Raw genomic sequence first — 14,238 nt, forward strand, 5'->3', positions numbered from 1 at the left:
TATGTCTGTTGGAAAATGGACGAACCAGAATTCTTGCAGAAATTACCAGATGAATCTGATTAATTTTTTCCTGTTAAATTTACCAAATTTTCTGGTTAATAATACTAAACACCCCAGCACCAAGTCGTCTAAAATTTTTTCCATCTAATCTCAAAAGTCTGTTTAATATTCTGAATTCCAACACGATTATTGCATAAATTCAATCTAGATTATTGAATAAATTATTCTAAGTTCAGTTTGTTAGAAAGTAAACTGATAAACAGTGATGCAAGAAGAGGACGCAGCTCAAACACACACAATCAGAGAGCTACCTCTTTCTGGCATTACTGCTCGTAAGAGAAAAAAAATATACTTTGGATTTAACGTTAATACTAATTCTTTATATACATTTCATGGCAAATATTGAATACGAGTTAAGTTAAGAAGCAAGCAAAAAAATTAATGTAACAAGAAATTTTGTAGATCCAACCAGAAAATACTAACCAAATCCTTGTAGTAAAATCTGTTATATAAAATCGAGTTATAAAAAAATCGAGTCTTATCATGATAACTAGAAATTCTTGTTTGATTTGAATCAAAATGCCTTCAATCATATACGTCTTGTTGATACAATCAAATGATTTTTCTCAGTGTAACAATAAGTAGAAAATAGTACCTTTGTGCTTGGTGTTGCTGTCATTGGAAGTGGAGTTCAATATTGCTGAAACACAAATAATAGCGTTCAATATTATTCAAACGATACTACATCATGCACATCAAAGTGACGTCAGGCGCTTCTAAAGCGCGCGAACTGAAGAAGATGTCTCGAGTCGAGGGGATGCACTGAAGAGCGATTCGCGGCCCGACAGTTGTACGTAAGAAATAACGAGCGGAATGTACAACGCGGATAGTTTCTTTTCAAGTCACACTTTAACTCGCAACTTTGTTTATGCATGTCCTAACTCCTTGTTATCTTTTACTTTACGAGCGCAAACAGTTTCAACGCGCGTATACGTGCGCACTTTGCACTTGGCTGTTTTCAGAGAGCCGATTCACATATTGGATAGGTACTAACCCCGCAACCGTATAGGTATAACGCGTCAGTTGAGTGTATACAACAACTTTCCCAGAGAGCTGTGATTCCGAATCGAGGAGAGGCGTATCCCGTAGTCGCGGGAATATATTTTGCGAAATATTGTTTTATTCATAAGCGCGCGAGCACTTTTAAGAATAATAAGGTCTGACCTGCCTCGCGCCGGAATTCACTCGGTATTTCGTAAAAATTTCAACTATTTTAACACAGCTGCTGCTTAAGCTGCAGCCAGTGTACGAGCGAGCTATTTTACTGTTATTTTGTCGAAGCCAGATACGCCGGAGTGTCTCAAATATGTATATATGAAGGAAAATAATGCAATATATATATAGGGTGTCCCAAAACTCATAATTAATCTTTCAAAGACAGATTCCTGGGATCATCTGAAGACGATTGAATGACGAAAATGTCGAGGCACTAATAATTTTCGAATTATAAGTGATTGAAAATAAGGGGTTTTTCGTAAACTAAGCTTTGTAGAAATAAAATATTAACAAAATCACATTCTTCGATTAATTTTAAATAGAGTTTACTTTAGTTGAGTTTTAATTTAAGGCTTAATTGCAAAGATATATGATGACAAAAATTGGGAACATGCAAAAAATGATGGCCTTCATCGATATTTTCGTTGAAGAAAAATCGTCTCCAAATGATCTCAGGATCCTCTGTCTTTGAAAGATTGATTATGAGTTTTGGGACACCCTCTATATATATATACGAAGGAAAATAATGTAATTTTACTACAATTTAGTTTCGCTAAACATCGTTTATTATGAAATTTATTTACGGGAATTTCTCTCTGGTGCGTAGAAAAATAGCGAAAATTTTAAATGAGAAATGCTATAATTACACTTACGATAGACTTTAATGCTGCCGTCAGTGTCGCCCAGCGAATTTCTGGAGACACATTTGTACGAGCCGTAATCCGTTGGACTGACAGAGTTTATCGTCAGTTTCATGTGTATTTTGTACGCGTTATCTTTCAGCACTGGCTCGTATTTTCCTCCTGCAACAAATTGCAATTTCGTTAGTAATGCGTCGCACAGTTTTATTTCACCCCCCCCTTTGTTTCATTTTTTCCCCATGTCGTCAAAATAAAAGATAAATTCTCCCGAAGTGCGCGCGGTCGCCGAATTACATCGATTGAATTAAAGCGATATCTCAAAAAAATAATACGTGGACATTATATATCCGCGCTCTTTGCCCCAATTTCAGAAAAATCACGTTTAAATCAACTAGACACGTGAGCGCATACGGGAATAGAAAAAAAAAGGAAAAACAAAAAAATTCGCTTTTCCGTCATGTGCTGTCAGTCACGTCCGCCCGGGGTTACCCGTCATTCCCTTGACGTGATTTACTCTTTTGGGTGGAGCTTGAAAATAGAAGTACGACCGAATCACGGGTATTTTTATCGGAATATGCGGCTGTAATCGAGGGCTTTTAAATGATCGTCTGTCCTTCGTGCATCCATGGTATGTGGGTCAACCACGATGCGGTGACAATATGAAAAATCTCATAGAAACTCGTACTCGGCCGTCTCCTTCTATAATAAAAGCCATAGCTGGATGAGAAAGTCGGAATTCAACAAAGAGATCTGTTTCCTAATTATTTCCTGTTTAAAAAAGTCGGACGGTTTAATAAGCGGTTGGCGCGACTTATCTGTGTCTCGGGAAATTTTTCTCTTGCGCATTCCATCACTGATTTTACAGATGGGTTTTTTCACTCATCTCCGAAAGAAGAAAGAAAAATTAGCGCAAACGTTTTTAAAGATATATTGGAGATATATCACAATCAATGAGATCGCCGTGAATTTTTAATTTAACATTCTTAATAACATTCTAAATCATCATGAATTATTTCAAATTTTTTTACTTGCTCCTTTAAAAGTTATTAATTTTTGAATTTTGCAATTTTAACATAGGATCTTATGTAAACGTTCAAAAGACAGGTAATAAATTATTCACAAACTATGAAAAAAACAATGATAAAAATTTCATTTTGTAATATTATATTCTTCATACATGTAAAAATGTTTCCACAAAGTTTTAAAACGATTTACTTGCTCATTTTGAAATTATTATTAAAACATAACTGTGATTATCGGTTTGACGCAATATTGATGATAAAACGTGGCAACATTTTCTTGGAAATTAAGACCTATTTATATTAAAGAATACTTTGAAGTATAATTTCGTGATTTTTTAAAAATTTTCGATCAATTAGAATTCGTATTCTGCCTAACTTAAATTTTTTGATACTTTGGATTAACTTTTGAGACTGACGGTCCGTCCAATACATCCTTAAGGATGTTTTGTATGTATAATCTCAGCAAAAATTAGCTGAAAATCAATAATGATAAATATATCCACTTTTGGTTTATTTTTAGTAAGAAATTGTGTGGAATATTACAATTTGATCTTAACTACAGTGCAGAGATGTATTTTTTAATATTTATTGCGTTTTTTAAAATATTCCGAATTTTGTTAATCGAAATGATTAATTTTTGGCAGAGAATTTCGCCTTGTGACAGATACATGGCTAACTTCATTGAATTATATTTAATATCTTTTTAACCAGTTAGTATTTATATAATATATTATTTGACCAAATATTTCCTCTGTATTTAAACTTTTGCAAATTTTAAACAAATTCTGAATATTATTTCCATGTGTTTTTGTCATTTGAATCGACGTGGTTATACGTTTCCCATAAGAACACATGTTAATTCGGTGCAAATTAAAATCCTTATAACTTGTGAACGCTTTAGTGAATCGATTTAAAAATTGTACTGAGGATTCTAAACATATGTAAGGACATTCTGTACAATTTTCATTAAATTCTCAATATTTTGAAAATATGTACAAAACATCCTTAAAATGAAGAAAAGAAAAAAGAAAACAAAAAGAAAGAAATTTTGTTTATTGTTATTAATTGTCAACAATTTGCATCCGAATAATTTGAAATTTTTAGGAAATATTTTCAATATGATATATTTTAAGGAAATGTAAAAACATAAAGTAAACAAAAAGAAAGAAATTTTGTTTATTGTTATTAATTGTCAACAATTTGCATCCGAATAATTTGAAAATTTTAGGAAATATTTTCAATATGATATATTTTAAGGAAATGTAAAATGTGAATGATAAAAATCATTTTTTTTTATACGTTTCCCATAAGAACACATGTTAATTCGGTGCAAATTAAAATCCTTATAACTTGTGAACGCTTTAGTGAATCGATTTAAAAATTGTACTGAAGATTCTAAACACATGTAAGGACATTCTGTACAATTTTCATTAAATTCTCAATATTTTGAAAATAGATCCAATACATCCTTAAAAAGATAATAATTCAATAATAAAAGACATTTTATGTTCTACAGTCATAAATCATTTTACATTTTAGTTGTAAAAAAATTGTGTATAATTATACTCGAATATCGAGAATTATTATCCATTTGTCACTTATAGAGAATACATGCGATATTAAAAAATTATAAATTATAGCTGCAGAAAGTTGCTAAAATTATTTATACTACGATTTTATGACGACTATTATTGAACGTTTTTATAAATATCGGTTTTTCTATTATTTCCTCGTAACGTTATATATACAATTTCTTGTTCTGATTCTCTTGTAAATGTGTCATAAAATGGTGAATATCGATATTCGCGATCACGGAAAGCGCATTATCCGTCCCGAATCCATTCTGAGGTGAATCCAGAGTACGTTCCATCCACGACTGTATCCCTTTTATTGTTCCGTTTTGCATTTCGCGTCGGGCGCTTTTCGCGCGAGATACCATCTCGAGATAGCGTTTTGGAATCTTATGAACCGAGAACCACCGGAAGCACCGTTGAATGGCGCCGATCGAAACAGAAATTACGTTAACTTAAGATCACCGCGCGTCGAATACCGAACTAGCGTCGCGATAGACGACGTTATAGACGGGCCATCTTCCAACCTGATTGAGCTATTGTGACGTTTCACCTTTGACAGCCATGAGAATTCGTAGACGACTGTCGTTCTCAATGGCCGTTTCCGGCCCGAAATGGAACGTCGTTTATTATTACGTCGGCAGAGGCGATTTGCCGGCCGTTTTGATAAAACGCGGGATCTTAGATTGATTATGCAAGCTATGTCACGAGCAGGTGTAAGGCATAGGTCGAAATCGTCCAGTCCTCGACAGTAACGAGTCCAAATTTGTAGCTCGCTGTCATTTCGAATAAAATAGAAACGCGCGGTATGAAATTATTAAATTTAAAATATTTAAAAGAGGATATTATAAAGTAAAATCGAATGAAGGTGAAAATAACTTTTGCGAGAACTCTAAAAAATATTAATTAAAATATTCGTTGAGTTGCTCGTTGAAATGGAGAGAATTTTTGGATTATATTATTTTTGAGTTATATTATAGAAAATTTTTTTATATCAAAGAGAAGGTTGCATTTTAATTTATTTAGATTAACATTAAATTATACTTGTGAAAGGAATGAAATAATATTTTTAAATTATTCAAATCAGCCAACTCTTTTAACCTTTATACCTAGAACCAGTAAATTGCTACAAAGTCTTTATGTATGAGTACTTGACTGTAAAACTTCCTTTCGTGCCATTTCGCAAACTGAAAAGAAAAGATTATTGAGATGACAACTTTGCTCTTGTGAAAATGCTTTCGTAAAAATTGTTCGCCTAGAATTCGGCGATGGCTGTCAGTTTGGACGCTTGTTTCTAGAGGAGAAATTCCGTTTCTATTGTACTTGCTATCTGAAGGCGATCCGATTTATATATATATGGCAAAACTTAAATTATGCACGGTGAATCATCAGAAAATATAGATTTTTATTGAAATCGCCTTGATATGGATATAACAGCAATATTAATATGAATTATTTAATAAAGAGGTCTGCAGAATTTTTTATAAAAATAAAGAAAAAAAATTCCCTTTTGTGTTTTCTCTCTTTTTTTCTTTCTATTTTTCATTTACTAAAAAAATACCAAGCATATCGAGCTCGGCTTTGCGTATTATTTTACACATATTAATTTGGTCAAATCGATTTTTATGGAAACGTGTAATTCAGAAAGAGATGATATATATAAAGCTAGGTAATTCGCTTTTTTTTACATCTGAACGACCGACATCTCGTAACGTTTTCTTCTGAAATACTCTACGAAATTTTTAGATTCGATGTCGCCACCAAGAACTATTTCCGATCTAAACGACGAGTTCGACGCTATCTGCCATGGCATCGATCACGATACGTCTTGTTAGAACGCGTGAAATCGCTTCCAATCATTTTTCCAGTCACGCCATTCCGTACATGCATCCCCCTACAGCTCTACAGCTCGCCTTATTTCTCATTGCGTCCATTGTAATCGTTAAGGTGAATATATTACCGTGTTGTTTGCGCGACGCCGCGACACGTCTCCCTGATGTGCAATCTCAACGAAATAACTTAGCACAATCGGACGACAAAAACAAACGTCAGCCCGTATTAGCTTTGATCACGTTCAGTCAATAGTCGGGCGAAAACAAAAAAAAAAAAAAACAAAACAGAGGAGAAATGTGACGGGCAATCTCGCGGATTGACATCAGGCGGTCAAAAGCGAGCGCGGGATGAAATTTTTACAATCACGTCCGTTCCGCCGGTTCTGTTTATTTGAATGCTTTCAATTAGACGCAAATGGAAATTGGCCGAAGAAATGAAAGAAACACAGGATGTACGCGAGCGTGCAATTCGAATGCAACGTTTTCACCGCTTCGGGGCTGGCTCCAGCATTCATCCCAAAGTGCACTACAATGTAACGAATATATAACCATAAAAAAGGGACAAACAAGGCCGTCATGCTGCTAGATTTTCTCAAAAATGAGTGGACAGCAACTTTTCGCACAATGATATTTTTAATTATTCCTCAATTCTTGAAGACCTGATCGGTTTTTTGCGCCGCTGTCATGGCTGTAGATCGAACATCTAGCTCATTAACTGGGAATTTATATATCGCTCGAAAGAATCTTTTTTTTTTATCACATTGTTCATTTGAAAAAGAATTATATGTGCGATCGTCTTTATATAATTAAAACTTTTGTGTTTCGTCCCGCTTTATCGCTATTAATCCAATTACTATTGATTAGCGCGCATTCGGGGCATCGCAAAAAGAAGGATATCTTTAAATTCCTTTATAAATAAAATCCTCTAATGCCATTTTATTCATGAATCCAATCTGGAAGTTAATTCCCTAAATGAGTTTCTACTGGAAACGCGGCGTTGCTTTTAATTTACACGCGGTCCGGCCTTGTATATCTTGGAAATAAATGCAGGAGGAGGTAATATGGCGATTACAAGAGGCAATCTAGTTTTTAATACCGTTAGATTTATTTATTTAAGCAGTATACCAGCGGTACGCGGCGGCGCGAACATCTCGCGCGGCTCTCTTCTTTCGGGCCGTTTATTTGACCGGAATTAGCCACTGAATAATGCATGCGAATCCCGGTAGCACGTTAAAGGTATAACACGATTTTATCTGGCATTTATGAGGAAGGCTAAGGACGCGCGACGAGTATGTATATGAACGGCAAACACGGCCAGGATCGCCCTTTTCTGCGTCGGCCGTTATTACATCGCCGTTGTGGTTAGCATTTGCATCTGTATCGAACGCAATAATGTCGCGCACAATGCGAGTTCTGACCCCCGATCGTGTTAACATGTAATCCCGCGTCCGAAGATTTCTGTCAGCTGTTTAAATGAGATTGAAAAGCCGTAAGCACGTTTCCTATATAATAACGTTGCATAATGCATTATCCAGAGTATACACAGAAAAAAAGAAGCGTCAAATCAAAACTTATATACTTAAACTAACGCGTTCATTGTTTCGTATATACACAAGAATTTCTAACCTTCTTAGAAGAATTTAATAATTTTAAATTTCAACAATATTATCGTCTTATTTTAATATTGTAATTATCACTTCAAGAATATATAATTATTTAATTCTACCTTGAGAAAATTATAATCTTTGATTTAAAAACGTTATTTTCTATCAACATTGTTTCTTTTCCATTCAAGAAAATTAAATCTTAAATCATGAGAATATATTTTCGTCTTATTTTAATATTGTAATTGTCACCTCAAGAATATATAATTATTTAATTCTACCTTGAGAAAATTATAATCTTTGATTTAAAAATGTTATTTTCTACCCAACATCGTTTCTTTTCCATTCAACAAAATTAAATCTTAAATCATGAGAATATATTTTCGTCTTATTTTAATAATGTAATTGTGACCTCAAGAATATATAATTATTTAATTCTACCTTGAGAAAATTATAATCTTTGATTTAAAAACGTTATTTTCTATCCACATTGTTTCTTTTCCATTCAAGAAAATTAAATCTTAAATCATGAGAATATATTTTCGTCTTATTTTAATATTGTAATTGTCACCTCAAGAATATATAATTATTTAATTCTACTTCAAGAAAATTATAATCTTTGATTTAAAAATGTTATTTTCTATCAACATTGTTTCTTTTCCATTCAAGAAAATTAAATCTTAAATCATGAGAATATATTTTAGTCTTATTTTAATATTGTAATTGTCACTTCAAGAATATATAATTATTTAATTCTACCTTGAGAAAATTATAATCTTTGATTTAAAAACGTTATTTTCTATCAACATTGTTTCTTTTCCATTCAAGAAAATTAAATCTTAAATCATGAGAATATATTTTCGTCTTATTTTAATATTGTAATTGTCACCTCAAGAATATATAATTATTTAATTCTACTTTAAGAAAATTATAATCTTTGATTTAAAAATGTTATTTTCTATCAACATTGTTTCTTTTCCATTCAAGAAAATTAAATCTTAAATCATGAGAATATATTTTAGTCTTATTTTAATATTGTAATTGTCACTTCAAGAATATATAATTATTTAATTCTACCTTGAGAAAATTATAATCTTTGATTTAAAAATGTTATTTTCTATCCAACATTGTTTCTTTTCCATTCAAGAAAATTAAATCTTAAATCATGAGAATATATTTTAGTCTTATTTTAATATTGTAATTGTCACCTCAAGAATATATAATTATTTAATTCTACCTTGAGAAAATTATAATCTTTGATTTAAAAATGTTATTTTCTACCCAACATCGTTTCTTTTCCATTCAAGAAAATTAAATCTTAAATCATGAGAATATATTTTCGTCTTATTTTAATAATGTAATTGTGACCTCAAGAATATATAATTATTTAATTCTACCTTGAGAAAATTATAATCTTTGATTTAAAAACGTTATTTTCTATCCACATTGTTTCTTTTCCATTCAAGAAAATTAAATCTTAAATCATGAGAATATATTTTCGTCTTATTTTAATATTGTATTTGTTACCTCAAGAATATATAATTATTTAATTCTACTTTAAGAAAATTATAATCTTTGATTTAAAAATGTTATTTTCTATCAACATTGTTTCTTTTCCATTCAAGAAAATTAAATCTTAAATCATGAGAATATATTTTCGTCTTATTTTAATATTGTAATTGTCACCTCAAGAATATATAATTATTTAATTCTACCTTGAGAAAATTATAATCTTTGATTTAAAAATGTTATTTTCTATCCAACATTGTTTCTTTTCCATTCAAGAAAATTAAATCTTAAATCATGAGAATATATTTTCGTTTTATTTTAATATTGTAATTGTGACCTCAAGAATATATAATTATTTAATTCTACCTTGAGAAAATTATAATCTTTGATTTAAAAATGTTATTTTCTATCCAACATTGTTTCTTTTCCATTCAAGAAAATTAAATCTTAAATCATGAGAATATATTTTCGTCTTATTGTAATATTGTATTTGTTACCTCAAGAATATATAATTATTTAATTCTACTTTAAGAAAATTATAATCTTTGATTTAAAAATGTTATTTTCTATCAACATTGTTTCTTTTCCATTCAAGAAAATTAAATCTTAAATCATGAGAATATATTTTTCTCGATTGAACTATATAAAATGGCTTCATTCAAGTAAGCAATTATTCAAGCAATTCTATTTTTCTTAAATTAACGCGATATCTCATTTCAAGATTTCCATGTTAAAACTAAATATATTTTCAAAATAAAAATATCCTTTTTTTCTGTGTAATATACGGTACACGTGGTACATATCATCGCGCGCACGTAAAAGCGTACAAGTGAAAGACGTCATAATAATTCATCGTCGTATATCAAAATTCATCGTTCGCGTCGTAACTTTCGATCGTTGAAACGTTTAATGAACGATACTGTGTTTTTCATAATACGCTTAATTCTCGACCGTAAAAGAGTGCGCGTCATAACCGCGTAGAGCTTCCTTTGGCGATTAAACGTACGTACTTGACAGGAGTCACGCGAGTATGCGTGGGTGCGTGTATGTGCGATACGAGAAAAAAAGATATGAATCCGAAAGGGATGGCGAATCGATGCAAAGTACTAAAGCCGTCTTTTATAGGAGGCATAAAGCAGGAGCGAAACGCTTTTATTCGCGCTTCGTCGGTGTGCGTGTTTATGCGTTCGGTATGGAACTTTCATTATTCAGAGGGTTCGTTAACAACCAGTTATTTTCCTTTCGCGCAAATATACACCGTGTAGAGAGGAGAATACGCGTCGGGGGTGTAATTATCTTCCTCTCGTGGAGTTACATGAATCATCAAAAAGCGCGATAGGTGCGTGCCGTGAACGATGCATATTACAAAATTGTGTAAAGTCATCCCACTTTCTACCACGGTCATGATTCTTTCATGAGAACCCCGCGTCTGAACGACCGCGAATTTTTATTATGCAATTGCAACATATCGTGCGAGAAAATACATCGTACAAGTTTTTCTTTATTTGTCGCTAATAAATTTTTTATCGAAAATCTGTTACTTTTTATTACTTTATCGGATATTTCTCATCTTATTAATACTCACCTTGCGGCACAATCTTGTCCAGATCTCTGGTCCAATAATTGATAGATTTCGGAAATGCTTCTGAGGAACATTCGAGGGTCAGCTTCTGACCTTCGCGAGCGCCTACTAACTGATTTTGAACCCAAATCATTGGCGGAACTGAAACAATTACGAAACAATTAAATTTCAAATTTCAGATATGGCATCCTTGTAAGCGAATCCTCGATCTCTATTTGCACAATTGTCTTAAATGATTACTTTTGTATGTAAATATAAAAGATTCTTTTTTATATTCTTTACGTTGATATTTCTGATAATGAAATAAATTTTCGATATTTAATATTTGATATAAACGCGTCAACTAGTCAACTATTTAAATTTTTGTGATGATAATTTTATCAAAGAAATAAAAAAACTCGTAATATAAATGAAATTGAAATAAAATTCAATTTGAGATAAAATGCACGGTATAGAATATACGTACAATGCACAGTAAGCATTATTCTTTTACTGACGGAGGGTGGCACGCCATTGGATGCGATGCATAAATAGGAACCCATATGCAGCCGGTTAACTTTTGTAATATTAAAGTTTGAACCATCCACGCTCAAAACTGTAATCAGAAAAAATAATGATAATCGTAAAAATCATATAAATGTTATTTTATACATATTATTATATTGTAATTTTATATAATTGTATATGATTTTGTACACACGCACACACACACGTGATATCTGATTTTTTTTATACAGACACGTAACATTATGTTAACATTAAAATTAAATGGTTTAAAATTAATTAGATATTACTGATTAATAATTATTTTTAATGCTATCAGTTATGATGCGAAACTAATTCTGAGAAAAATAATGTCTTATTCCGAATCAAAGATACTCTTATTACGGAATTTATTGGAAGAAATGAATTTCATTTGTCAATAAAGTGAAAAAAGTGTGAAAATTTTGTCGAGCGGACGAAATTACATACAACTATATGTTGGAAAGGTATCAATAAGTTTGCAACAAGAATTTCCGTGAGAAATATGATCGATGTTATCGGTGATAAATCGAGGTAGATGTAACTTTTACGCTATGACATCGAATGCTTTTTGGTGTCAATCGATTTTTGCATGAAACATGGAACGTCAGACCTCAGTGGAATTCGCCAAATTTTTGTTTTTTTGTTTTTTTATTCTCGGGAATGTGTTACGGTTTTCGGGAATTTCGATAAAGTTATAGCTATAGACAACTCGGTGCATGGGAAAAGTGCGTGATGTCGGATCGGCGAATCGCTTTGATGTCGATATTTTTATTAGCACTGGCAGACCAAAACTGTAGAATTTCCGAAAAACTTCGCAATTAGATTAAAAAAATACCGTTTTTGCCCATAATATATTGTTCTATTCATAGTTTTTAATTATCGATAACATTATATAAATTAAAGATCAATATAATTATTTTTTAAATAAAAAAAAAACAATTTTTTAAAAAGCAACAATATATAAATTATTTTAAAACGATTCTATAATTCGATCAATGGCTCAAATAACGCCGATGGCATTTCTCTCCGTACTTTGCATTGGAAATTTCATATTTTTCGTCCATTTCAGTGAAGTTTGCGAAGTACATTTGTGCGATTTTTTTTTTGACGTCAGCACCGTTACTGGCATCGCACGCGACACGACGGAAATTGGTTGCCAAAGTTTCGTCACTTATACTATTCGTTTCAATTTAGAAACGAATTGAATTGCATTTAGATTCCGTACGTTGGTTGAATTCCCGAATGCAAAATTTCATGTAAATTTATTACAATTATTGTATACACGTCTTAAAATCGTGAGATTTTATCGTAAGAATAATGCTGGCACCGACTCGCAACGCGTACATGGCAGAAATACATGCGCGAAAACTTTTGTCATTTTATCAATGTAACCATTATCGCCGGCGAAGAAGGACCACTTCCGCGCGCTAAAATGCACTGGGAAAATGTGCAAACTGCTTTGACGAACGACCGCATAATGCAGCAGCTGCGGACCCGATTGCCAGAAACTTCAGCACGTATGCGACCTCTATAAAGCATTTTAAATTATACTAATACACAGACAATGGATGATGATAAATAAAACATACAGCAGACTATTATTAAATTTTCTCTCAAATTCGGGATATTTCATGAATTCTCATTGTTCATGAAACATATTTGTGCGATAATGTTAAATTCAATGAAATAAAAGATAAATATGACACAAAATTCCCGAACATTTAATATGTAATCATAATTTGAGATTTGAAATATTAATTAACAAATATGAGCGAAAGTGATTCAAGCTGGTTTGTATCTTTTCTCCCTGCATTCGAAATTCAAATAGCAATTTACAGAGAGTCGTTAAACTCTGGCAACACAGTTTGGAGACCATCTGCATTACAAGGTGCAAATTCAGTTTACTTATCCGAAAGTTTAGGCTGTCTATATGTCCCTCCCTGCTCTCTCTCCACAATTAAATCCGTCAGAAAATTTATACCGCGTTTTGATAATTGATTAAATGTCGTTGGAAAAGACAGCAGCAATTAACTACGATGTAAATACGACATACGTTAAAGTAAGGGATTCCTTTAAGACGCGCAAGCGTCTTAAAGAACTTTTACATAAAGGACTTTTCTATTAAAATGTAATTAAAGAAGCATAATGACAAATTTGACAGGATATCGGAAGCTAATGAAGCTAACTTGCTCGAGTGCAATACCCATCGAGGTAAGATTACATACCGCACCGAAGTTTCAAATAATTTAATAATGCTTCAGAGTGTAACAATATCCTAATCATAATATCATTATACTGTATCTTATTGGATTAATATACAAGTTCGAATCTCTCTAATATACGAACACGTGTCGCGTATCTACAGCTGTCGAAAAAAAAATTGTTACATGTGTTACACAGGCTTGCGTTTTTTTTTCAAGATGCAATAGTGATTTCCGACGTAATTTTGTGCACTGAATCCAAATCTGACCGCAAATTTGCATAGCACGTCACGTTTTTGAGTAATTTATAATTGAATGGCTCAAAAATCGCTAAGCTTTTGGCTCATTTCATGAATTTATTGTGGGGAAACCAAATTTTTTGAAATATTTCTGCCAATGGCATTGTATAATATTTGCTTTCGCATTTCAAATCCACTTTCGATTACTGCCGCACGATTTTTTTCCCTGAGATATAC

General features: G+C 32.1%; 1 protein-coding gene across 1 annotated transcript in view; it reads right to left on the reverse strand.

Annotated features, from left to right (window-relative positions):
* Window positions 1–14,238, reverse strand: part of LOC105258514 (neurotrimin) — a 244,386-nt gene that overhangs the window by 10,944 nt on the left and 219,204 nt on the right. The window contains exons 5-8 of the mRNA XM_011269804.2: window positions 11,503–11,631; window positions 11,040–11,177; window positions 1,929–2,078; window positions 656–700 (exon numbers count right to left, since the gene is read on the reverse strand). Coding sequence (XP_011268106.1) covers window positions 656–700; window positions 1,929–2,078; window positions 11,040–11,177; window positions 11,503–11,631 — 462 coding nt within the window. The remainder of the gene's footprint in view (window positions 1–655; window positions 701–1,928; window positions 2,079–11,039; window positions 11,178–11,502; window positions 11,632–14,238) is intronic.

This window comes from Camponotus floridanus, unplaced genomic scaffold (assembly GCF_003227725.1).
Source record: "Camponotus floridanus strain SB8 unplaced genomic scaffold, Cflo_v7.5 scaffold47, whole genome shotgun sequence".
Taxonomy (NCBI): domain Eukaryota; kingdom Metazoa; phylum Arthropoda; class Insecta; order Hymenoptera; family Formicidae; genus Camponotus; species Camponotus floridanus.